The sequence below is a fragment of the Sminthopsis crassicaudata genome, chromosome 5 (genome assembly GCF_048593235.1).
Source record: "Sminthopsis crassicaudata isolate SCR6 chromosome 5, ASM4859323v1, whole genome shotgun sequence".
Taxonomy (NCBI): Eukaryota; Metazoa; Chordata; class Mammalia; order Dasyuromorphia; family Dasyuridae; genus Sminthopsis; species Sminthopsis crassicaudata.
This window is the reverse complement of record NC_133621.1, coordinates 304,087,068-304,111,532: the sequence shown is the minus strand read 5'-3', so window position 1 is coordinate 304,111,532 and position 24,465 is coordinate 304,087,068. Positions and strand designations below refer to the sequence as shown.

General features: G+C 54.3%; 1 protein-coding gene across 2 annotated transcripts; it reads right to left on the bottom strand.

Moving 5' to 3' along the window:
* Positions 1-2,884: 2,884 nt before the first annotated feature.
* SAMM50 (SAMM50 sorting and assembly machinery component) lies at positions 2,885-21,822 on the bottom strand. Of its 2 annotated transcripts, none has more exons than XM_074271924.1 (15): positions 21,610-21,822; positions 19,637-19,747; positions 19,056-19,157; positions 18,629-18,716; positions 18,085-18,191; positions 16,454-16,584; positions 16,258-16,345; positions 14,880-15,008; positions 14,373-14,444; positions 13,989-14,075; positions 13,673-13,743; positions 13,043-13,110; positions 10,332-10,478; positions 9,433-9,574; positions 2,885-3,093 (listed from the first exon to the last, which is right to left on the bottom strand). In XM_074271924.1, exons 1-15 carry the CDS (start codon positions 21,628-21,630, stop codon positions 3,048-3,050), a joined length of 1,410 nt encoding a protein of 469 aa, XP_074128025.1. In that variant the 5' UTR covers positions 21,631-21,822; the 3' UTR covers positions 2,885-3,047. The 2 variants fall into 2 exon arrangements, with proteins under 2 accessions (XP_074128025.1, XP_074128024.1); XM_074271923.1 differs by having other exon boundaries at positions 19,637-19,777; positions 21,589-21,765.
* Between the last annotated feature and the right edge of the window lie 2,643 nt (positions 21,823-24,465).

Genomic DNA, 24,465 nt, shown 5'->3' with positions numbered 1-24,465 from the left:
GAATTGGAGAGGGAAGATGCTGGAAGTAGGGAGACAAATGCAGGGAGGAGAAGGGGTTACTGAAAGAGAAAAGGCAAGGCTGACCCCGAGTCAGTAAATCTAAGTGACTAAAAGAATGAGGGTATCTTCAAAAATTGGGGTATGGCTAGGTGACTCAGTGGATAGAGGAGTCAGGAAGACTCATCTTCCTAAGTTCAAATCTGGCCTCAGACACTTCCTGTTAAGGAAGTTACTTAACTCTATTTATCTTCGATTCTTCATCTATAAAATAAGCTGAAAAAGAAAATGGCAAACCACTCCAGTGTCCTGGCCAAGAAAACCTCAAATGGGATTATAAAGAATTAGACGTGACTGACAAACAACTGAACAATAACAAAACGGAGATAATAATAGCACTCACCTCTCTGGGATTTTTGGAAGTGCTTTTCAAACTTTAAAGTGCTTCACAAATGTCAGATATCATCATTGATCTTGTCATTAGTCATTGTTGTCATCGTTATCAATGTGTGCCAGGGATCCCTGGGGATGCTTGTATCAGGGAAACAGAGGGTCATCCCAATGCCTCCTGGAAGCTCATCCTTCAAGTAAATTCCAGAAGATGGATAGCTGCTTGTCAGACTCTCTCCTTACCAACAGGGAGAGTAAATTATAAGAGCAAGAATACCATTTTTGAAAAGCTTCCCAATCTGATAGAAGCAAATAGTGGCAGATGATCTGTCTGGATAGATTTTTCACTGGGGCTTTAAGACATAAATCTCTATCTCCTGGCTGTGTCTACAAGTCTCTATTACCATTCTGCTCCCTCTCTATCTGTCTTTCTTTCTTCCTTCTCTGTTTCTTCTCTCTTTCCACTTTCTCTCCCTCTTTTCCTTTCTTTCCAACTCCCTCTTCCTCCCTGTCTCTGTCTCTCTGTGTCTCTCTGTTGGTCTGTCTCTTGTCTCCTTGTTCCAAATCCTAAAGATTCACAAAGGGGCCTCTGTCACTGCACAGAAGACTCCTGGGTCATGTCAACTGGCTTCCACCTAAAAGGTGAAAGGAACCAGCTGCAAACTGGACAGTCCAATCTATATGAGTGTGTACGCATTCATTTCATTGTTAGAAATGTTTCCTTAAATCAAAACATAATCTACCTCTCAGCAATTCTACCTTTGGGACCAAGCAAACAAGACCGAGCCTTCTTCTGCAAAAGAGCAGAGATTTGTCACTGAAAGGGACCTAAGCAGTCATCCAAACCCTTCATTTGACAGATGAGGAAACAGGCCCCAAGGGAGGAAGGGAATTGACCGGGTTGGAATAGCCAATAGGAGTCTGGACTAGCTCTTCCTGACTCCAATTCCCAAATCTCTCCACTGTTCCAGACAGTGCTTCTCAAAAGCTGATACTAACAGCTTCTCAGAGAACAAACATAGTAGTGTGAGATGAATAAGTGTCCCACAAAATGTTGATCACTGGGCTTTTTAGCACAAAGGGAGGCCAACCCCTTTAGGACCTTCTCCAAGGAGAGCCTGTGAGCCTCTCCGTCTAATGGCAACTCCTTCATTTAGAGTGAGTCTCTCAGCATCAGAGGTGTTCAGGGTCTCCATCAGCTCACTGGTCACTGGACAAAACTCGCAAGTTTAGAGTCCTGAGAGTTAAGTAACATTGGTCAATGGTAACAAAGAGTTGCTTCATACTCTGGAGCTTTCATGCATCTACCTCATTGTCTCGGCAGCAGATTCGGCTTCACCAAGGTGGGCAGAGCAGGCAGGTCCTCCTACCTCTAAGGTTGCAAAAGAATTGGCTCCCCTCCTTTGGACAAAGTAGGATAAGCATGTGTCTCTAGTGTCACTGGGGTTCCACAGTATCCCCAACGATAGCTGTCCATGGGATGTGAGTGATGAGAAAGGTTGCTTCCGGCCTCTTGATTCGCAGGAAATAGTCTTAGGGATGTCACGTTGGAATGCCATGGACAAAGTGAAGCATGGCCAGGGAGAGTGATGGGGCAGTTAGGGGAACGGAAGCCAGGTTATCTAAGATCAGGTGAAAAAAAGACTTAGGGGGGAACATGATGGCTGTTTTAAGAATCCAAAGGGATGATACAGAAGAATAGGTGTGTTCTACTTGGACCCAAACGACAAAACTAGAAACAATGGTGGAAACTGCAAAAAGTTGATTTTGGCTCACTATGTGGAAGAATTTCCTAATAATAAGAGCTCTCTCCAAGTGGAATGGGACACCTTGGGAGGCAATGAGCTCCTCAACACAGTGGGTCTTGGAGCAGAGCCTGAATGGCTATTTGTCAAGGACATTAAGAGAGGGGAATCCTATATACATCCAGCTCAGGCTAGGCAATCTCTAAGGTGCCTTTTAATTCTAAGAATCTGTGACTCCTTCACTTGCTCAAGTCTGTAAAGTGGTTGAGCAGAAACCCGAATCCATTCTCCCAGCCTCCAAGACCAGGATACTTTCCATTGTGCTTCAAAAACTAAGAAATGGCAATCCAGAAACAAAAGCAATTTGAAAACAGCTCACAGTACAGCTCGTATGGGCAGTCTCTCATTACACAAGGCCCTCTGTTAAATACTTCAAACAACTGAAGGCAGCCCACAGGGAAAACATTGGGGGAATAACACTTTAAATATGCTCTAAAATCTCTGAATTCTTTTAACAGTTCTCCTTACACTAATAAAAAGAGCCGCCCCGACATACCTTAAGTACCCTTTTCTGCTGCCCTCCTTTCAAGGTGGGTCTTCGAGAGGGAAACCTTTCTGGATGTTTCCAAGCTGTCCCAGAGGAGCCCCAGGCCGAGCCCATTCCTCTCCTGCTTCAGAAGGACTTGTCTGTGCGCTCCCCCCCAGTGACATACAGAGGCCACTGTTTTAAGGAAATCACAGCCACAGTGTAATTGTAGGAGGGTTGTTTTTAAAATTTATTAATGTAGTTCCTGTAAAGATTGCAATTAAATAATCACACAAAGAGTGAGGCTGTAAGAAAAGAGTGGATAGCATTGAGTGATTTATTCCAAAGCTATTGTGGTGGCTGTGACAGGATCAGGTTTTTCTTCAAAATTACAGAAATCTTATCCCAGCTCCAAATTGAACACCATCACATATCCTGAAATAAAAAATACTCATGTCAGACATGAGGCGTCAGCATAAAATGGCTACATCCAAGTTATCTCAGCATTCTTAACCAGGAAACTGCTCAGAAAATGTGCCGACAAAAGGTCTAAGAGACAAGAGAACTCTATAAATCCTGAAGTTGTTTTCAGTAATAACACAAGGGGCTTCCATCAGAATCTACGGCTTAAATAAGCTTTTCAAAGCATTTGCACTTTACAGCATCCTGAAATCCAACCCACAGAGTGGCTTCGTTATCTGAGAAGTGTCCATCAGGAGTTATTTTAGGGAAAAGGCAGCACAGGAAGTTGCCAGTGAGGAGATCTGGCTTCTGGCTTTGGTGAGACTGTCTCCTCATCAGGTGATTCAGGCCTCAACCACAGAGCTATGATCTTATGGTCCTCTCCAATTCCATATTTTTCCTTTTTCTTCCTTTCCTTTTTTTGTGGGAATGGGGGACAGGGAATTTTTTTATTTTTAGTTTTGTTTCAAATTCCTATACATATATAAGTACTTCACAATTAATGAAGACTATTTGGAATTCAGTTCTTAAGGTATTTTTCCTTAGAAAAAAATTAAATGCAGGGGACAGCTAGGTGGCGCAGTGGATAGAGTACCAGCCTTGAATTCAGGAGGACCGGAGTTCAAATCTAGTCTCAGACACTTAATACTTCCTAGCTGTGTGACCCTGGGCAAGTCACTTAACCCCAGCCTCAGGGGGGAAAAAAAATTTAAATACTATCAATATACTCATCGTCAATATACTGTAAATATGGAGGGAGCTGCCATTTTTTTTTTTTTTTTGGTATGGGCATCTTCTTAGACAAGTTACTATTTTAAAATCTTAATTTCCCCCCCTTTATTCATTGTTAGGTGGTTTACTATTTAGAATTTTTAAAGAGTACTCATGCGGATCTGAACTGTATAATCTTACAAAATAACACACCTGTATTAAAAAAAAAAAAGTTCACTATTTCATAATTGGTTTTTAATTTAGGAAAAGGCCAATATTCTACTTTGTTTTCTACTTACAAAGGGACCTTTTGATAAGAGATTGTCATTCAATCAAAATCACCTTATTGCTGACTTCCTTTTTTTTTTTTTTTGCTTTTTAAAAAAATAATTAAGCCTGTTTTACTGATATTCTTATCCAAACATCCCTTTATGTGTATGAATTAAGAACATTATTCTGAATCTTAGTAGCTTTCAGTTCTGTTTTTTTCCTAACAACTCTAAGTTAGCAGGCTTTTGCAATACAATTTAGAACTGAATCAATCATGTATATGCACTGGCAAGTAACTTAAGGAAAGGACACTACTTTAAAAAAAAAAAAAAAATTGGGAGGAGGGATCCCTTAAAACCAGACTGTCTTATGTTTAGTGTGCCTTACATCCAGCCAACTCTGAGTTAAAAATACTCTTTTTGAAGGAAAGACTAAGAAAAATTTACATGTATTTATTTACATGGCTCTCCCTTTCCTAGGTCATTTACAACTTTACCCTATTTTAGAACTCTCTACTAGAGCATTCTATCTGAGATCAGACCAATTTTGTCAGCTTTTTTTTTTTTGTGTCTTGATGCACTTTGAAAATTGTTCACAATATGCCAAAAATTAAATAAAGATTACAAGATCTTTAAGGAGCTTTTGGTACCTTCTCCCGGCAAAAACAATACTACTGTCTGTCCATATGTGTGTACCCAAGAATATGTAGAAATCCTGAGACTCTTCTCCTCTGAGATTAGAATTCTGGGAGGATGGTACACTAGGTAAGAGGCCTCTCTGTCTCTCTTACCTAACCTTAATCTCAGTCAAACTGAGAGTGGGCTTAAAAAGGCCCCGGTCTCCCAATGTCTCCCAGGCCATCTCGAGTCATCCTGACCTACATTTTGCCCCTGGCCCAAGATGGCTCTGGAGGGGAAAGGGAGTCTGCACAGCCCACTCTCATTAGATCAAACTCACAGGCACATCATGGCACCATCTCCCTGATGTCACGATGCTCTTCGAGAATGAAGGACAAACAATAGTCACCTAAAGGTATACTCTGACATGGAGCAACTGAAAGTGTTCTGAGAAAATCAGGGCATCCGCTCTCCACAAAAGTCAGCTACCCCTAAGGGATGGGGCACTGTTCTCGGCCCCAAATACCAACCTTTCCCTGTGCTGCATCAACCACCACACAAGTCCCTCTGATTCCAGTACAAGCAACTGCCTCCTTACCCAACCTTTGACTCATTCATTGCCACAAAAGGATTTACATTACTCTATCCTGAAAGTTCACATTCGATGGTGCCAGTCGTTTGCTATTCTATTACAAGCAGCTGGTATTCAACCAGTCCTTATCCCCACTCCAGTGAAATAAAAAGGATTTTAGCTTGTTTTCCAAAAATAACAAGCCTGCTGTCTTCTCACATTGAATGTTCACTGTGCTATTGTTTTTGCCTAGAAACATGATTCTACTTATAATTAATAATTTCCCCTAATAATAATTCTGCTGGGGTTAAGTGACTTGCCCAGGGTCACACAGCTAGGACGTGTTAAGTGTCTGAGAGCAGATTTGAACTTGGGTCCTCCTGAATTCAAGGCTGGTGCTCTATTCACTGCACCTCCTAGCTGCCCCATAATAATTCTTTCCCTAAATAATAAATAATAATTCCCTAAGCTGGAATTCCAATTTTGGTTATTTGGGAAATGCCATTCCTCCCCCCACTTTGTAGAGCTTGCCACGCCACTGCAGCTGGATTATAAGAATGTCCTCTCTTTCTTCTTCCTCTGGGGATCCTAATCATTTTTGCCTCAAGATGCCGTTATTGGTCTTTCCTGACACTTCTAGATTGGGAAGCTCGAATGCCGAATCTCTCCACCGCCTAGCTCTAGCTTCCTCGGCAGACTAAGACGTCCACCCTGCTACCAGGCCCCGAAGAACAAGTGTCACTTTCTTCTAGACCTGTTTCCTTGTCTGAGGATGAGCGATCTGCTGAGTTCAATATCATAGTTTCCTAGAAAAACAATGAGTGGCGAGGAGACCACAAAGGACCGGACTGGACCCAACTAGGCCAGCTGCGCCCACCATTCCCAGCGCTGCTGTCTTTCTCGACCTCCTCCTTACACCATCCTAGATAAAATGGCCTCTTTCACTAAAAATTGGAGGCCATTGGCCAGGAGCTCCCATCAGTCAGATGCAATCCAGTTATCTTCCCCTTTGCCCCCTAGCACTAAAGAACTGGTCTTTCCCCTTGCCAAGGCTAAATTCCTCTTTCTGTTCAATCTCATCCGATCAGATCGTCCCCTCTGCTCTCTTCTCATCCCCATCAGCTACCATGGGAGATCCCTCTTCCTTTTGTGGCTAGACTCCTTGACAAGGCCTATTACACCATGGCCTCCCTACTTTTGTATTCTTTCTGAACTCTCTCTGGTGTGGCTGCTGATCTCATCACTCCCCTGAGCCTGCTCGCTACAAAGTCATGAACAATCTCTTAATGGGTAGACTCAATGGTCCGTCTTCCCTCCTGGTTCTCTCCTCCCAGCTGCCTGCTTCTCAGCACTCTGGGCTGGGTCCCCCAAGGCTCCTCTCGGCCCTCATCTTCTACACTAGTTTGCTTGGTGAACTCACTAGGCCCATGGGTTCAATCATCCTCTGTGTGCTGTTTCTCAGACCGAGCCCCTCTCCTGACCTCCCGTCTGGCCTCTCCTTTCTGACTTCTCCAAGCACATCCTCCAGATCTCTTTATCTCAGCACATCCAGACCTGAGCACAAGCTCTCCCCTCCAGGTCTTCTCCATGTCCCAGCTTCCCTGTTAGTGTAAAGGGCATCTCCGGCGCCCCATTCGCCACATCTCCCAGGCACATCCCCTTCTTTCCTCTGCTGCCCAGGCCCGTTCAGTGCAGCCTCTCAGCCAGGCTGCTGAGAGAAGACTGACCTCCAGTGGCCTTGAGGGAAACTACAGACGGCTCCTCCACAAGAAAAGAGATGTGTCTTTCAGACAACTGTTTACAAGCCTGTAGACAGGAAGCCCTTCTAGATCCAATTCACCCTAACTGCACAAGCGACCTGCCGGAGGACGCAGGAGGGGTATCCTAATCACTGATACAAATGGAAATAATCTGAGAGCTGGACAATCTCCACTTCTTCCCAATCCGTAATGGCTCTGAGCTACTCTCTCAAGCTTTGGGGGAGTGCTTGTTGAGTGAGAATCTCCCCAATTCTGGTTTACTGGCATTCGTTTTAAAACTAGCTCCATTTTCCAAGGTCAGGCCAACTCAGAGCCAGGGAGGTGGCTGGCTTTACGCTAAGTGGAGTGAGGGACGCTGGAACAGGGGCAGGAGTGAACAAAATGCTCGGTGAGCCAAGGACATCGGAGGAGCCGGATCACACGTGTGCAGATGATCCATTCATGAGACCACAGAATCATGGAGCTACGGGATCTGAGACACTTTTTCTGGGATAAGGTGATGCTGGCGGTGGCAGCAGCGCCTATGTGTGGGTCCCACACACCACAACACAACTCATGATCCCTGTTCATGCTGCTTAAAAGCTAAGTCTGTGCTTGAATGTGCTTTTAAAGGGGTGCCCTCTGAGAGGAAGGCAAGGCCAGGAGAGACCTGTGAGCAGTGCTGGCTCAAGCCCAAGGTGTGGGGTCCAGGCCCTGAGGGGCTCGCCAGGGAGAGGAGAGAAAGCACGTGGCCTACACCAGTGATGGTCAGTCAGGCCAGGGGTCCACGAGACATAGGGCAGAACGTTGAGGAAGACTCCTGGGAGAGGTGGCCCCAGAGGGGAACAGCCATGGGGGGACAAATGATAACTCAGTGATCAGGAGGCCTGCCCGGGAAGGCCGGCGAGGGCCTGGGTTAAGCCTGCTGTGTGGCTCTACCGTGTCAACCCCAACACCTCCAGGTGAGACCTTCCTCTTCAAGAAGACTGGGCGATACCCAGGGTCTCGGGCAGGTTCTGGGACCTCAGTTTTCTATCAGACCCATGGCAACCCTGACACTGCTGGCTTAGAGTGTCCTCAGCGGCTCTAACTTCAACCTGATTGGTCATCTGGTGTCCATGGGGGACAAGGGGAGGGAGAGAAGAGCCCGAGGGGCCGGCCTTCCTGATGAGTGATGGGCTCCAGGCCAGGACCTCGGCCCTGCAGGGAGGCCTCCAGAACAAGCCTGGGACCAAGGGCAGGAAGAAATATCCCTGGGGGTGAACAAGAGAAAGTGCCAGGACGGAAAGCAAGCCCCACAGTCCGAAGGGTCTTGTGGCTGATGTTGGCCCCCACACTGAGGATTGGAGCAAACAATCAGAGGTGCTTTCTGCCCCAATCTGCCAACAGGCAGTGTGACCATGCCTGGGCCCGGGGACAACCGCCCTGAGTGGTTGCTGGGCTGAGGCTGCAGGGATGTGGAAGCAGAAGGGAGAGGGAGTGACTGAAGGGCTTGTCCCCCTCTTGGATCAACCATGCCTTCCCACCTGGAGCACACGGCGATGGCCAGGCCAGGGTGAGCAGTGGCCAGCAAGCTGTTGTTAAGGGCTGAGAAAATGTCCTCTGAGGGGTGAACCCTCTCGGTCCCTCATCCAGGGAATGAGCAAGGGAGCAAATGAACAAGGAAGTGAGCAAAGGAATAAACCAGGGAGTAAGCGAGTGAGCAAGGGAATAAAGAAGTGAGCAAAGGAACAAGGAAGGGAGCAAGTGAGTGAGCAAATAACCAAAAAATGCAGCAAAGCAGCAAACAAGGGAGCAAGCGAGGAGCCCTCTCTGTTCTGCTCTCGGTGCTGCCCCCCCTTAGTCTGACATCATATGGGTCCTTATTCTGTGACCACACCTGGCACCTAGGCACGAACCTTGCAGACAATGCAAGAGGAAGGAGTGAGGTGAACGGTCCTCAGCTGCTCCTAAGAGAGCCACCAGCAAACCCCGCCACTCCCAACCAGGCTCAAGAGTCCAGCACCAGCCGCAACTGCTGAGCTCTCAGAGAACCTCTCCATTATAAAGTGGAGACCGAAGCCTGAGGGGCCGAGGGAGCTGCCCACGACAACACAGACTGGCCACAGGACTGGAGCCCAGGCCGGGCCCCTTTTGACCAGGCCGTGTGTGCAGGGTGCTCGCTCTGGAAGGAAAAGGGAGGAGCCCGCAAGGGAGCAGGCTGGCACACTCCATGCTGGGAGAGAATGACCTGGGCTCCCAAAGCAAAAAGATCACTGCCTGGAGCCGTGCATTTGCACAAAGGAGAAATCAGTCACTTAAGACTCATTCACCACTCTAGGCCTCCCAGGGGGAGGGGAGCAGAGAGGCCAGGCGGGCACAGACTCCGGGCAGGGAGAGGCTCATCCCCCACCCTCCAGCGTACCTGTCGCCCCTCTGCACGCCCATGGGGATGCAGTAATTCAGCTCCAGTCGAGCAATGTTGCCGAGCCTGAGGACGATTCCAGCACCATAAGACCAGCGGATACACTCGGCCAGTTTACGAAGATGAGCTTTGGGACCTTCCCCTGAAAAAGGGAACGTATGAGTTATGGATTAGGGCGGGGTACGGGGCAGATGGGATGGCAAGGAGGCAGGCCGGGTCTCCAGCAGAGCTGAGTTCAGGTCCAGCCTTACACACCCAGAAGCTGTGCGACCCCATCTGCCTCAGTTTCCTCACCTGTAAAAGGGACATAACAGCATCTACCTCCCAGAGTTGTGAGGCTCAAATATAAAGTGCTTAGCGCAGTGTTAAATGCCATCATTTACAGGAACAGCGCTGTGCCAGTTGCCAACTATTCCTGCTTCCAGCCTCCATAGCCACCAGTGAAGGGAGAAATCCCCGTGGGGAAGGGGCCTGTTTCCTCATGACTCTCAGCATCACTTGTCAGCCAAGGACCCCCCGGAGAAGGATGGGGGCAGCATGGGTTGGGCACAGCCAGCCCCCCTCTCCCCTTGGCCCGACAGGTGCCACCTCAGACGCTGGGCCTGAGAGCCAGGAAGAGAGATGTTAAATAACTGAGAACACGAGAGGAGTGGCTGTGCCCCCAGACTACCCTGCTCCTCCTCCTCTCGGTAATGGAAGCCTCCAAGCCCCAGTGGGACTGCCTTGTCTGATTTTTGGATTGTGTCCTCAGTCTGCATAGTCGGTGCCTCATAAATGCTCCTTCCCTCCATCCCTCCCTCCCCCATCTGCAAGGGCCTTAAAATTTAACAGGGGAGAAAAGAAAAGCACTCAAACGACCCCAATAATGCGGAGTGCATTCTCCCTTAGCTGGGCGTTACCGTAGTTCAGGTTGCAAAGGTTTCCTGCGTTGAGGAAGAAATGTGTCCGGAAGAGATCCCCAAAGCCGCCCTGGCCCGGCCGGAAGGGCAGCGGCGTGTAGAGGTGCAGGCCGCCCGCCCAGTAGGCTTCTCCTCCCAGGTAGTCACCTAGAAGGGGGTGCAACACAGGCAGGGAGTGAGCAGGGAGTGCTGGGCCTCCCACACTCACACAGGGGGCGCATGGGCCATGGCCCCCAGTAAGGAGACAGCCGGAGGGTCTGTGGCCCCCAGAGCACCCTTCTCAGCCCCTTTCTTACAGCATGGCAGACTGCTACCTTTCACAGACTGTTATTGCTCCCCCTGCCCCAATTTCAAGGCCTGACTCAGTGTCCTCAGTGCCCCCAAGATGGGCAGCCCTGGTCTTTGGGGATTTGTGTCTATTCAGGGAGCAAGCTCAATGTAAGAGTGTAAGCTTCCCGAGGCAGGGGCTCTCATCACCCAGACCTTACTAGGGTTTTTTTTTTTTTTTTTTTTTTTTTTTTGTTAAATATATTACAGTATATTCTAGATACAATATATGTGTGTAGAACCGAATTTTTTGTTGCACAGGAAGAATTGGATTCAGAAGGTAAAAATAACAGTTTACATTCATTTCCCAGTGTTCCTTTTCTGGATGTAGCTGGTTCTGTCCATCATTAATAAGTTGGAATTGGATTAGTTCTCTATGTTGAAGAAATCCACTTCCATCAGCATACATCCTCGTACAGTATCATTGTTGAAGTGTATAATGATCTTCTGGTTCTGCTCGTTTCACTCAGCATCAGTTGATGTAAGTCTCTCCAAGCCTCTCTGTATTTCTCCTGTTGGTCATTTCTTATAGAACAATAATATTCCATAACATTCATATACCATAATTTACCCAACCATTCTCCAATTGATGGACATCCATTCATCTTCCAGCTTCTAGCCACTATGAAAAGGGCTGCCACAAACATTTTGGCACATACAGGTCCCTTTCCCTTCTCTAGTAGTTCCTTGGGGTATAAGCCCAGGAGTAGTATGGCTGGGTCAAAGGGTATGCACATTTTGATAACTTTTTGGGCATAATTCCAGATTGCTCTCCAGAATGGTTGGATTCTTTCACAACTCCACCAACAATGCATCAGTGTCCCAGTTTTCCCACAGCCCCTCCAACATTCATCGTTATTTGTTCCTGTCATCTTAGCCAATCTGACAGGTGTGTAATGATACCTCAGAGTTGTCTTAATTTGCATTTCTCTGATCAATAGTGATTTGAGACCTTACTAGGGTTTGCTGATAGGTAGAGTCTGGGAAGAGGAGGAGGACTCCCCCAAAACTGCTCCACAAACGTTTCCTTGGGGGTAGGCACAGGCTGCCCTCAAGAACTGGCACAATAGTACCGAAAAGTCACATTTAAGGCTGGAATCAAGTGGGGAGCCTTGGGGAGCTCCAGAAGGATGGGTGCAAGTGAGAGGGAACTAAGTGAGGGATGACAAGATGGATAAAGGTAAAGAAAGGGGCATTAGGAGGCACCCTGAAAGGCAGAGAGAAATCCTATCTCTGGAACAAAGGGCTCGTGTGGAGGGGAATTAAATGAGGCAAATACTGGAAAAAGAGCATCGATTCAGACCCAGCAGTACCCAAAGGCCGGGCAAAAAGCACGGTTAGATGAGTGTTTACCTAACCTGAGATCCAAAGAATGGCAAACTTTAAACCAGGTGGGCACTCTGAAGAGCCAGAAGTGGATGTCACAGAGGTCATCTGCCCTAGAGGAATCACTGAGGACCCCAGCCCAGAGAAGTGGGGAATCCTGGCCCTTGCAGCCTGGAGCCATCAGCCTCTCCCCAACCACCCAAGGTCTCCCACTGTGGAAGGACTGATTTTAAGGAAGTGGAGAAGAGCACTTCCTGCATGTAACCCCCACCCTTCACTTCCTGCCACGTCTCTGAACGCCATGAGGGAATATGGGGAGATCCGGGACTCAAAGTTTAAGGAGCAGAGAAGGACTGGCAGGGGCCCACTCCCAGATGGAAGCCTTGACCCCTGACCAGGAGAAAAGGCTTCTTTCTGCACTGAAGGCCCGGGCACCTGAACCTCACTGTCCAGGTGGGAGTCAAGAAGAAGGAAGCCTGGACTGGGAGGAGGATCAGAGGAAGAGAAAGAGAGGGAGGAGGAGAGGGAGAGAAAGAGGAGGCAAAGGGAGAGACAGCGTGGGCCCGAGTGCATGCTCATGGGCTTGAGTGCATTCTGGCCAGGGCAGACACAGACTGTTTGGTCACTGGGAGCCCCGTAGCCCCCTGGGGGTCTCCCTGGGCCAAGGCTGTTCCCCAAGGGATGCGGTGTGTTTGATGGCCATCACCAGGGGGACACGGGGTATGTGTCCCCAACTATGGCCCAAGCATAAATGATTAGAAACTGAGCCACAAAAAGGAGGCTCCAGAGTTGGGTGGGCAGGGGGCTCAGTGGAGGATTCTCCCACAGGCCTGGGCGGAAAGGAGGAGCCAGCGCGGCCCCCAATGGGGGAGTCCAGGAAGCGAAGGATGCTGAGGGGGAACAGCCAAAGTGTCGGCCCCAGAACCCCGGTCGGCGTCCCTGGCTCCGGACCTCCCGGCAGGAGGCCTCCCAGGCACTTCTAACGAGGTCCAGGCTGGCCTCGACAAGGTCGTGTCACAAGTCAGGGGAGAGGATGGGGCAGGAAGGGCCGCTCTCACCTTCGCTTTGAGGTCCGATGCTGTACATGCTGAAGCCACGGACGCTCGTGGGCCCCCCGAGGTAGAACCTGAAAGATAACAGGCGCCCTGTTCTGTGCCAGTCAGAGGACCCAGGCTGCTTCTGACCTTGAGAGCAGCTTGAGAAGTGGGAAGCCCTGGCTTCAGAGCCCGCCTGTGACCCCCTAAAGGCTGCCCGGGACAAGTCACCAGGGGTGACAGCACGGGCCACCCCCGCCCTGAGGGCTTCCACCCGCCCGTGTGCACTCCCTCGAGAGCTCTCGGCCCTGCTCTCTATTCATTCCAGTGACTTAGCACCTTGTGAGAATCCCAACAAGATCCTGCCGTGTTCTGACACCTGACAGCCCCAGAGCGGGACTCCCCACCATATTCTCAACACAATTAAAAAATAAAGTAAAACGCAAACTGTGCCATCCTTAAATGGCCACAGATGTTCTTCACAAGGTCTGTGGATCAGCCAGTTTGTCACTCCAATGACAGGCCCGGGCCTGGAAGAGAGCCCGGGAGCCCCAAACCAACGGCGAGGACACTCAGGCAGGGAGAAGGGAGCCGACTTGGGCGCAGGTTCTGAGGGACGGTGACGCAGAGACGAAGAGGGCAGAGCGGGCTCACCTGTCAGCAATGCTCGAGGGCTTCTCCCCGATGGGCACCAACAACCCGCCCCAGAGAGAGGCCGACAGAACCTAGGGGGAGACGTGGGTGAGGGGGAGCGCCGGCTCGGGGAGGGAGTCCCCCAGGAGAGCCCTGGTCTCCAGCCGGGCCAGGACGGCCCAGAGGCTGCGGGGACACGTCGGCCCTCCACAGGCGCTGGACTGCCAGGCCACTACAAGTCCCACAAAGGCAGGCGGTGATTTCCCTGAGGATTCACCTTCAGCCGGGACCAGCCCCCCTCTCCCAAGGCCCCAGTGGCCGCCTGCCCAGCACTCACGGTGTCCATGAGGAACTGCTGGTTCAGCTGAAGCTCGAAGTCTTCTTTCAGGAAGCTCACGTCCCCGCCCGTGTAACCGGCCAGCTCCTGGTGCACGAGGGAGAGCAGAGCAGGGCCCCGGTCAGCAAGGGGCATCCGGAGAACCCCTGCTGGGGTGCTGAGCCTTGGCGCCTGGGCCCCCACACTCTCAGAGGCGTCCCCGAGAAGCGCGTGAGAGACCAAGCAGGGAGCACTGGCCATCGTGAGCCAGGCAGGCAGGGCCCCCTTCCTCCGCCCCACACCCCCAGAACCATGCCGGGAACAGGGCTGCGGGCCCACATCCTGTCTCCGGCTCGCCCTCCCACCTAGCCCCCCGGGATCCCCCCACCTCTGCACGGACACTACCTGGTTCACTTTCAGCAGGGCGCCCTTCTTTGGTAAGATGGAGGAATTCCGAGAATCAATGACCATCGCGTGCTGAAAGGAATGTGAATGAGGCCTGGTGAGGGCACATCTGCTCAGGGGGCTTTCTCAGTGCCCCCCCCCGAGGGGATGGGGAACCAGGGGGCATCCTCCCCATCCTCCTCAGGCGCAGATGAGGGACAAGTGAAGAAGCTTCCTGGTGGGAGGGCCCTGCTCCAAGCCTCCCTCCTAGCACAGCGGGGGCGACTCCAGCCTCAGGGCCCAGAGGGGGGAGGGTGGCTTGAGGCCCACCCACATCCTCCTGCTTTCTGTGACCACGCACTGGGGGCCCCAAACCCACTTTCTCCTCCCCCCAGTAAAACTGACTCGGGGTGTGCTGTATTGCTGTGATCCCAGAGAAGGGCCAGGCAAAGAGGGAAAGGAGAGGGGCCCTCGGGGCACATGGCTGCTGCCAGGAGCCTCTTCCCCCAGAAAAAGAAGCACCCGTACCGAGAGAGACGATTTAAGAGAGTGTCCGCTCTCCTTGCGAACGGCGAATGAGGCTGTCCTGGCGAGACAGCCCAGCTCTCGCCACACGCCCTCCCACTTCACGGTGTGGCTCGTCTTCCAGATGGGGAACTGCAAAGGAGGAGAGACCCTGAGAGCTCGGCCCGCAGCGGGGCTGGTGTTCACTCCAGGGGAGGCAGGTGGCACAGTGGGCACCATGCAGCAGGCACGGCGCCTCCTCTGCGCACACGGGCACGGGCGGCTGGGGCTAAGGAGCCGGTCACCGGGAGGCCCCCAAAGCACCGCCCAGCTCAGCTCCCTGCTTTATAGGTAAGGAAACTGAGTCCCAGACACTGGGGCAAAGGCACCGAGCAGCCCCGGGCAGGCCTCCTGCCACCCTCCTGTGTGTCCTTGGGCAGGCCCAGCCCCCCATGCTCACACAGACACACTCAGTCCCACGTACGCTCACACTACTCTCAGCAGAGACACTTGCTCACACCCCCCTCACACAGGAAATAACATGGAGGGTGAGCCCGCTGTGGGCCACCTGCTTTTATGCACCTCAAGTTCCTCACAAGCAGCTCAGGGGGCCTGGGATGAAGACTCGGTCTCAGACACTAACTGCCTGTGGGACCCTGGGCCATTTAATCCCTGTCTGTCGCACCTCCCTCCCGGGATAGCTGGGAAGGTGATTACTAGCCCAGGATGCATACAGCAGGTGCTCTATCCATGCTCCCCCCCACCCTTGCCGACAGGCTCCCGGGGTGCAAAGCTGGGCTGCCTGGGGTCACGGCCTGGCCTAACAGATGCTGGTGACCCCGGGACCCCTTGTGCGTGTGGGGGACACAAAGCTTTCCCGGCAGCCGGGATCTGGAGGCCTGAGTGGGAGAGGCCCAACAGAGCAGGCCCACCTTCTCCCAACCTCCCAGAGGCCGCAGCTAACCTAGCGCAGTGAGGGCGGGCCGGGCAGCTTGTGCCGGGAGCTGCAGTGCGCCCCAGGGGCAGAGCGGAGGGCAGGAGCGTCCCCCCTTGTGCCCTCAAGCCTTAAAGGTCACCAGGAGCAGCAGGGCTGGGGGGGCACTGCCCTATTAACCCCCCTGAACTCTTCTATGAAAGGAGAGAAGGTTTCAAGGACAGAGCCAGCTTGGTTCTGCCTGTATGCTGGGGGAACAAGGAGCAGGCAGACGGGGGACTCCAGGGAAGACAAGGGGAGGCCCCTGAGACAGGCCACAGGGCCTGGGACCAGCAGCTTCTCCCCTCCCCGAGTGTTCTGGAGCTGCCTCCATGAGTCCTGAGGTTGTGAGGGAGTCCAGACCACGGACCCATGGGCAGGACCGATCAGTGTGGCCCACTCCCTGCCCACCCTCGCGTCCCCACTCACGCTGTACTCGGCTGACACGCCTCTGTCTGTCTCACGAAGGGAGCTCCACGGGAACTGGCCAGTGACTTTATACAGGTTCACAGAGAAGCTGCGGGGAACGGAAGGGGCAGCAGGGAGAGCTGGTGAGCCTGGCAGTCACCCTAACGCCCACCTCAGGCCCGTGGGAGCCCCTCCCCAACGGGGCAGCCGGGCTTACTTCCTGTCAAAGTTTCCAGGCTGTGGCTTGAAGAAGGAGAGGCCATAAGAAGTTTCCTTCGTTCCATAGGAGAACTGAAAAGTCACCTTCTCTGCACGGCCAAAAATATTGGGGAGCTTGAGGCCCAGGACCTAGGGCAGGAAGAGAAGCAGCGTGGGTCAGTGGCCCCAGGGCTACTTAAGAGGGTCCCACCTCACACACTCTGGGTGACCCCAGTCTTCACTCAGTCCAAGCTCATCCAAAAGGGATTCAGGCCAGAAATGGCGTGGCCATCAAGCAGTGCCTGGGAACCCTGGCAGGGGCCAAGATGGTCCATGGGACCCGCTCAATGACCCGGGAAAGCCCGGCCCGAGGCGGAACAATTTATTAGCCCAGTGCCGGGAACAGAAGAGCCTGCACGAACCTGCCGGCTTCCCCCGACCCAAGAGGGGAGGCCCTCAGTTGGATCTCTAGCTCATGGCTTCATTATTTGGTTTCAAATACTAAGATGTTACAATCCAGTGAAAAATCACGTTTCGATGCCAAGAGTTTGATCGCTTTCTGGTTCATGGTCTTTGGGGACGAGCCACCCACGCCACTGGAGCGGGAAATCCAGAGCGTATTGATTAGATCCGTCTTTTGAAATGTTAGGTCACCCCCGAGAGCCATCTCTCAGAACTGAAGAGCCATTAACACTTCTCTGCCTTCGAGACAAAATTCACACGCTCTTCCACACGGATCCACCAAAAGTCCCAGGAGGAGACGCACACGCTAGGCTCCGGCCGACAGGCAGACCTGTTTGTGACGAGGGCCCCCAATCTGGGGCAAAGGGGGGAGCTCCTGACGGGGCCGTCCAAAGAGGAAGAAAAAGGGAGAACGCCCATGACACACAGGGAGGAAAGTGCGGAGGCAGAGGGAGCTCATGGGCTCCAGATTCAGTCTCACGGCCAGTGCGCTGCGCCTGTCGTTCGTGCTCACGACGTCTGTCAGGTCAGTACACCAAAGGTAGGCTAGCGCTAAGCCCCCATTAGGGGCAATGGGGGGAGGACAACAGACAAGGTTCCCGCGCTGCTTCTCACAAGAGGGAGCTGTGGCCAAACACCGACAGGTGGGCCGTCCCTCGGGACAGTTTTTCTTATGGGAAGGGGGGCAGTGGGAAAAGCAGGGGCGTAATAAGTGGAAGGCGGCTTCAAGGGCTTCTAAACCACAGACAAATCCACCACTAGAGGGGGCAGTTCTATTTAAATGGGGAGCCCTTTGACAAGAGCCCAAGGCCTAAGGGGGCACAGCTGGGGGGTGGGGGGAGAGGGTTCTTGAATCATTCTGTTCTGCTGACATAGAAGGTGACTCGGGGGGAGGAGAAGCAGGGGGTCCTAGGAGCTGACGGACCTTGGCCAGAGCCCCATTCCCTCCCTTGCTCTTCAAAGAGGAGCTCTGGGCAGCGACTGCCTTGCCCCCAGGGCCAGGGAGCCACACTCGGAGCCCAGAGAGCTGGGCGGCAGAAGCACCGGACCCTGGTGAGCTCTGCCACTGGCTCTCACTGACTGTGAGCCAGGCCGCCCACCCCCCGTCCCTCAGAACGACGACGAGACCCCTTCTCTAAGGCCCCTCTCTGCCCCGACGCTGTGACTGGACAGGAGAAACAAGCGTACCATGCTGCCTTCGTTGTTGCCCACCATGGTGTTGTAGCTGCCCGTCAGCCGCCTCAGCTCAGTGACCTCAAAGGTGACGTCTAAGCCATTGGGGAGGGCATCATCTCCTGCAGGGGGGACAGACCCGCAAGTCGAGACTAGGAAGCATGACCAGGAAGGGCACAGAGGAGACAGGTACAAAGTTTCGCACCCCCTGACACACAAAAGGTGGCAGAAGAAAAGGGCACAGAGCAGACCCTCAGACCCCCGCAGGAGAATCTGGGGCGGGTCCAGGGCCCTGCATCACACCCAGTCTCTGACAAATCAAGCTTCCCCTCCAATTGACCAGACGTGGGGAGGGAGGCGGGGGCCCAGCATGGGGAGCCCAGAGCAGCGGGGCAGGCCGCGCCAGGCTCCCCCACACCACCCGGCCCTGGGAGCCCGGCCTCTGGTCCTCCTTCACCCGCATGGGTGTGGTACATTCAAGAACACCAGTGTCTGCTGGGCCCTGAGCGGCTCAGAGGCCCCCCCGCCGGCCCTGCCTGAGGCCCCCAGGCTCACCTACCTTGGCAGGTGTCAATCAGAACATCCACCTGCCTAAAGATGCCAAGTCGGAGCAGCTTCTCCCGCGCCTCGTGGGCCTTCCTCATCACCTGCAAAAGGAACAGAGCCTGGAATTTACGAGCAGGGGACGATGAGCGGAACTGGAGCGGCCCGTCACTTTTAAAGCCCGCTTCCACCCCAAGACCTTGCTGCTACCCACAAACACCTGCGGCACATACAGGATGTCAAATTTAATATTTTGGAAGGAAAACATCACAGGCACCCCCACGGCCTATGGAATTCCGGGCACTAACGGTGCCGCTGACAGCCCCCAGCCCAGGCCTGCTCCCGCCTCTCATGAGCGGGGGGTCACGGGATCCGAGCCCCCTGAGCTGTTATCCCAAACCGAGCGGCCTGAGAGAAGGGCTGCTGGCTAAGGCCACACTCACGTCAATGAGATTCTTTGCCTTGAAGACATCCCCGATTTCGTACATGATGATGTCATCTTTGGTCCTTCCCAGGCCATCGAAGTGCACATGCTGGACCACCACCTAAGCAGAGAGGGCCCCTGACGTCACCAGGACCTCAGGCTCCCGACTCCGCTTCGGCCCACGCCCTGAGGCGACGCGAGTCCCGGCCCTAACCCGTTTTCGTTCTGACTTCCCGGTGCTGAAGCTCAACGGACACAATCTTCAAACGAACCCAAGCCAGCCCAGCTCGGCCTCTCAGCTACCCCGAGGTGGGACCCCGTCTGCGCCCGCCCTTCTCCGCCCCCTGGCAATCCCCCTTTTACTACGACCCTGTACATGTCACGAGACTCCAGAATCATTCTTTGCACAGTTTCTTTTCTCATTTAGATCCAATGCCTTTCTCCTTACAGACCACTCAGTGACCGGAAGTCCAGCAATAAACCTGTTCTCACACACAAGGGGCGGGTCTTGGGGCCTCGGGGTTACCCGCCACGGAAGGAGGGGAGGGAGCCCCTCGGGATGGGCAGCGCCGGGCTCCGAGTCTCCCAGCAGGTACTCACGTCTTTGTTTTCCAGGACCTCCTGCTTAATTTCAGGTTCGACCTCCACAAATTCGGCCTCATCTCCCAAACCTCCAAAGTCAGGCCCGCTGACCGGAAGGGGCTCCAAGCTCTGAAGGGAAAAGGCAATCACAGCTAGGGGCTGACGGGACCAAGAGTGGCCGGCAAGGACGCCACGCCGTATCGGGCACTCAGGCCAGGCCTGTCACACGGGCGCAGCTGAGGAGGAAAAGGGCTCACAGACCCCCACAGGCCGATTCTAAGGCGGGAGCAGAGAAGGACAAAGGAGCAGGCGTGGGGAGGGGGAGGCCAGCCTCGGACCTTTGGCCCAGACCGTCTCTGTTCTCCCACTTCACGGCCTCGGCAGGGGAAGCTCACCCTGAACAACAAGGTCCTGCTGCTCACTCCAAACGCAGCCTGCTCCGATGAGACTCTTCTTCTTCTTCACAAGGCCAGGCCCAAGTTCTGTCCCACGCTAAGTGTGCGAGCACGCGCGCACACACACACGCACACGCACATATGCACACACACACACATATGCACACACGCACACACACTCACACACATATACACACATGTGCATGCACACGCACGCACACTCACACACATGCACACACACTCACACACATGCACACACACACGCACTCACACATGCATACACTCACACACATATACACACACATGCATGCACACGCACACACACTCACACGCACGCACACTCACACACATACACACACTCACACACATGCACACACACACGCACTCACACATGCATACACTCACACACATATACACACACATGCACAGCCCTGCTCAGGCAGACCGGGATGAGCCAGAGTCGTCAACCCGACACAGGTCACCGGTTCAGAGAGGACCCCTTGGGGAGCCCGTGGCCCCGCCCTGCGGGGAGGCGAGTGAGGTCACGGGGTCAGCCGGCAGGGGACACGTCCCACCGTGATGGAGGCAGGGGAAACGAGGCTCCAAGGGGCCTTGCCCACGGTCACACAGGGAGCCCCTAACGGCCCACAGTCCAACCGCTGGCTCAGGGGTGACCGGGAAGCCTTTGTGGGGCGGGGCTTGTGGTCAGGTGGGACGCAGCCAGCACTCGCCGGTCACCCGGCTGACACCCTCACCCTCGGCTGGGGCACCCTCCTGGGGGGTGGCAGTGTCTGGCCTGGGGGCGGTGCCTGCCTCGGCAGGGGCCCAGGGCCCGAGCAGGCGGACTTCCCAGTCCTTGCTGGCCCCGCGCCCACCTGGCTCCAAGGGCACGGGAAGGAGAGCCTCGTGCTCACAAGGGCCTGGGGCTGCCCTCTTCTGACTCAGCTTCCCCATCTGTAGAATGGGACGCACCACCGGAGAGCGGGCACAGAGCGCACAGGAGGCAGAGGACCCGAGTTCAAATGCTGCCCCAGCCGCTTCTAGCTCTGTGACCCTTGACATGTCCCTTCGGCACGGCTAATACCGTGGCAGAGCGGCCTCTGGCGGAGACCCCTACGTCCAGCGGGCCCCGTTATGTGTCACCATTTTACAGATGAGGAGACTGAGGCAGGCCGGGGGCGGGGCCTGGCCACCCTGCCCCCTTCACATAGAGCCGTATTGCCAGGGAGGCCCGGGAGAGCGTCGGTACCGGTGCAGACCAGGGGGACATTTAAAGTACCCGGATGCCGAAGCAGGTGGAGCGCGGTGGTCACGTGCCCGGGGCAGTAGACAGATAAACCCCAGGGTCCTCCTGGGCCGCGGCCGTCCTCCCCAGAGAAGGCGCTTGGGCCAGACGGACCAATCGATCGCCAGTGATCGATTCGTTGAGTCAAGCGGTGGGCTGGTGACCCCAGCTCTGATTCTGGCTGTTTAGTTTCCACATCCAACTCTGCCGCGCGCCCACGGGCGGAGGGAGCGGGCCTCAGTTTCCCGTCCTCCCCCATGTTCTCCCATTCCCCCTCCTTTTCTCCCCGCCCCCGCGCGGCCCCGCCTTACCCGCGCGTGCACGGTGCCCATGGCGCCCTCCCAGGGAAAGGGCGCAGACGGCCCCGCGGCGCACGGAGGAGGCCCGGGGGGTGGCGGGGGACACGCGGCGGCTCCTCGGCAGCGGCCTCAGTCAGCGCGGCGCGCGCAGCCCCGGACAAGGCACGCTGGTGGCGGCCATGACACCCACCCTAACCCCGCCCCGGCCTCCAGTGCTGCCCGAGCCTATTGGCCGGCGCCGCCGTGCTCCGGAAGTCCTCGCGGAAACCCGAGCTATGCGCATGCGCAAAGCGGCGGAAGCGGGGTGGGGGGGCGCTTGGTGCGATGGCCGACGGGAGAGGGCCGAAGGGCGACGGGGCGAAGGGCGACCAGCAGGTGGAGGTCAAGTCTGGCTGGGATGACTCCAGAGGGCGGGGCATCCCGGAAGGCTGGGCCGGGGGCGGAGCCGCTGCGGCCTTGAGATTCCGGTGCCTTTAAGGACTGGGAAGAAAACAGAGTAAGAAACTCCTCGTTTTACAGAGGGGTGAGAACTGAGGCACCACGAGGGCACGTGATGTAGTGTCCCAAAGCTAACCCACCTTTTTCTAGAGGGTCTCACGTGGTTTAGGGGCGACTCGAGCCTGGGGGCTGGGGGCTGTTGTCCCATTTTACAGATGAGGGCGCTGAGGCAGCCCCCCCCTTCCAGGTCCCACGGTGCGCCCCAGACGTTGGATGAAAGAGCCCGAGCCCATCACAAACCCTCAGGGCTGAATGACCTTGGCCCGCCCCCGGGTCTCGGGCCCAGCTAGATTTAGGGCTGAGCCGGCCTTGCTTCGCTCACTCACAGATGTCTCCCGTGTGGAGCTGACCCTCACCCAATCCCCCCGCGGGAATTCCAAGAAAATGACCGAGGCGGGACCGGCGTCCGGTCTGGCGGCTCACACGTGACCGCCGCGGAGCCCTGTCACTGGTGTGGAATGCTTGTTGTTCTCCCGAAGCTCCTTCCCTACAGCTGGCCATCAGGGCCTCCCAGGAATGAGCCAGGAGCGTGTTCTGCATTTTTAAGTTAGCCTCAGAGAGCGGTCTGTTCGCATTGCTGGCGTGCCTAGCAGAGACTCTCTGTTCTGGGGGGTTTCTGGGAAAAGGGAGGACGAGGAGCTGCCTTCTCGGGGCGGGAGGTGGGGTTCCCGGCTCCGCTCTTTCTGGTATAAGCCTGTACCGTGGGGGATGGGAGCGCGTGCCCAGGGGCCCAGAGCGGCGGAAGAAAGCACGGTCCGAGGCTAGAGAGGGTGCTGTCTGGGCCCCGCAGGCTGCAGATGTCTGGCCTTCCGGGCCTGTCGTCGGGAATGTAAATAAAAGATACCCGGCAGCCTCTGCGGCAGGAGGGGGACAGCGGGGTTTAGCCTTTTAAAGAACAGACCCGGCTCCTTCAGATCAGAGGGGGGGGCTCTGACCCGGCGCTGGGTCTGCTTTAGGTGGAGGAGCGGAAGGGGGACATGTCTGCCCGCGGCAGATGTAGAGATGGAGCGTCAGGTATCAGCAGTGGTGAGGAAGGTGACGGAGCAGGGATGGAGGTGAAAGGCTCGAAAGGCTAAAGGTCACGTTTTATCTGGGATGTGAAAGAATTTCTGGAGCGGGGCCTGGTGGATACCTGTCACAGTGTATTTGACTGAGTAAGATCCCGTCAGACCCGTCAGAGCGCGTTCTGGGTCTCTGGCCCTTCCGAGGAGTGAGGGAGCCCCGTACTAGGCGCTCCCAGAGGCTTAGGACTTAGTTCCTGGAAAGAAGAAGAAACCCTCCTCCACCCCGGCTGGCGAGGGGGCAGATACTCTCCCGCCCTCTTCCCAGAAACGGGGCTTGTCGGGGAGCACTTGCCGTGGGCCAGCCGCTGGGCCAGGGACACACGGGAAGGCCTGAAACCGTCCCCGGGAACTGTCTATAATGCTTACATTTCAAAGTCTTAAGGAATTAAAATGTGAAAACCGTCCAGATCCCGCACAGATGAAAAAGAAAAGTCATTAAGTTCTCCAAGTAGATGAAGAATAAAATTCCACCGAGCCTGTAATCTGAGCAGATTGAGTTGTCACGTTCTCCCGCCTTTACAGTCCATGATCTGTGGACTTATCTCAGTGAGCTGAGCCCCGGTGGGGGAGAGTTAGGGGAGGCTCCGTAATCTGGCATAAGTGAGTCGCTGTGTAAGTGCTCCAGGAGCCTGGCCAGGATCTCTGCCACAGCTGCCCATGGGAGAGCCCGGTGGCCGCAGCCAGCCCAAATCTGCCCCAGATATTCATAAGTTTGTCCCTGGACAGACCATTGGCCCCTATTTACCTCGGCTTCCCCTTCCGTGAAATGAACCACGGCAAACCGCGTCAGCGTCTCTGCTGAGAAAACCCTAGAAGGGCCCTGGAGAGTTGGGTACAACTGAACAATAATAGCTGGGGAAAGGCTGCGGAGCCGGACATCTGCAGGGGCCATTTCCCCTCCTGAAGGTGAGAGCAGATGCACCGTGGCTTTTGGTACCCCAGGAAGAGGCCGGGCAGAGCCCCCTGTCTCTGACTGCTGTCTCCCTCCTCCAAAGCCGTTAGTAAGACAGTGAACCTCAGTGATCGCTTGTCTGTCTATAGCACATGAAGGCTTCAGAATCAGAAGGCCTGGGTTTGAATCCCTGGCTAAGCTTCCCCTTATTTGTACAGAGACCTCAAAAGACCTGTCTTGTTATACATTTATGACTTGTTATACATAAATGACTCCATTGAAAACAAGTTCTATTGAAAAATCATAAATAACAATAACAATCATTATACTTAAATTCCGTCATATTTTAGAGCCAAAATAGGCCTTAGACCTTGGGATCCTTGTGGTGAACCATTTTTCAGTTGTGTTCAGTGT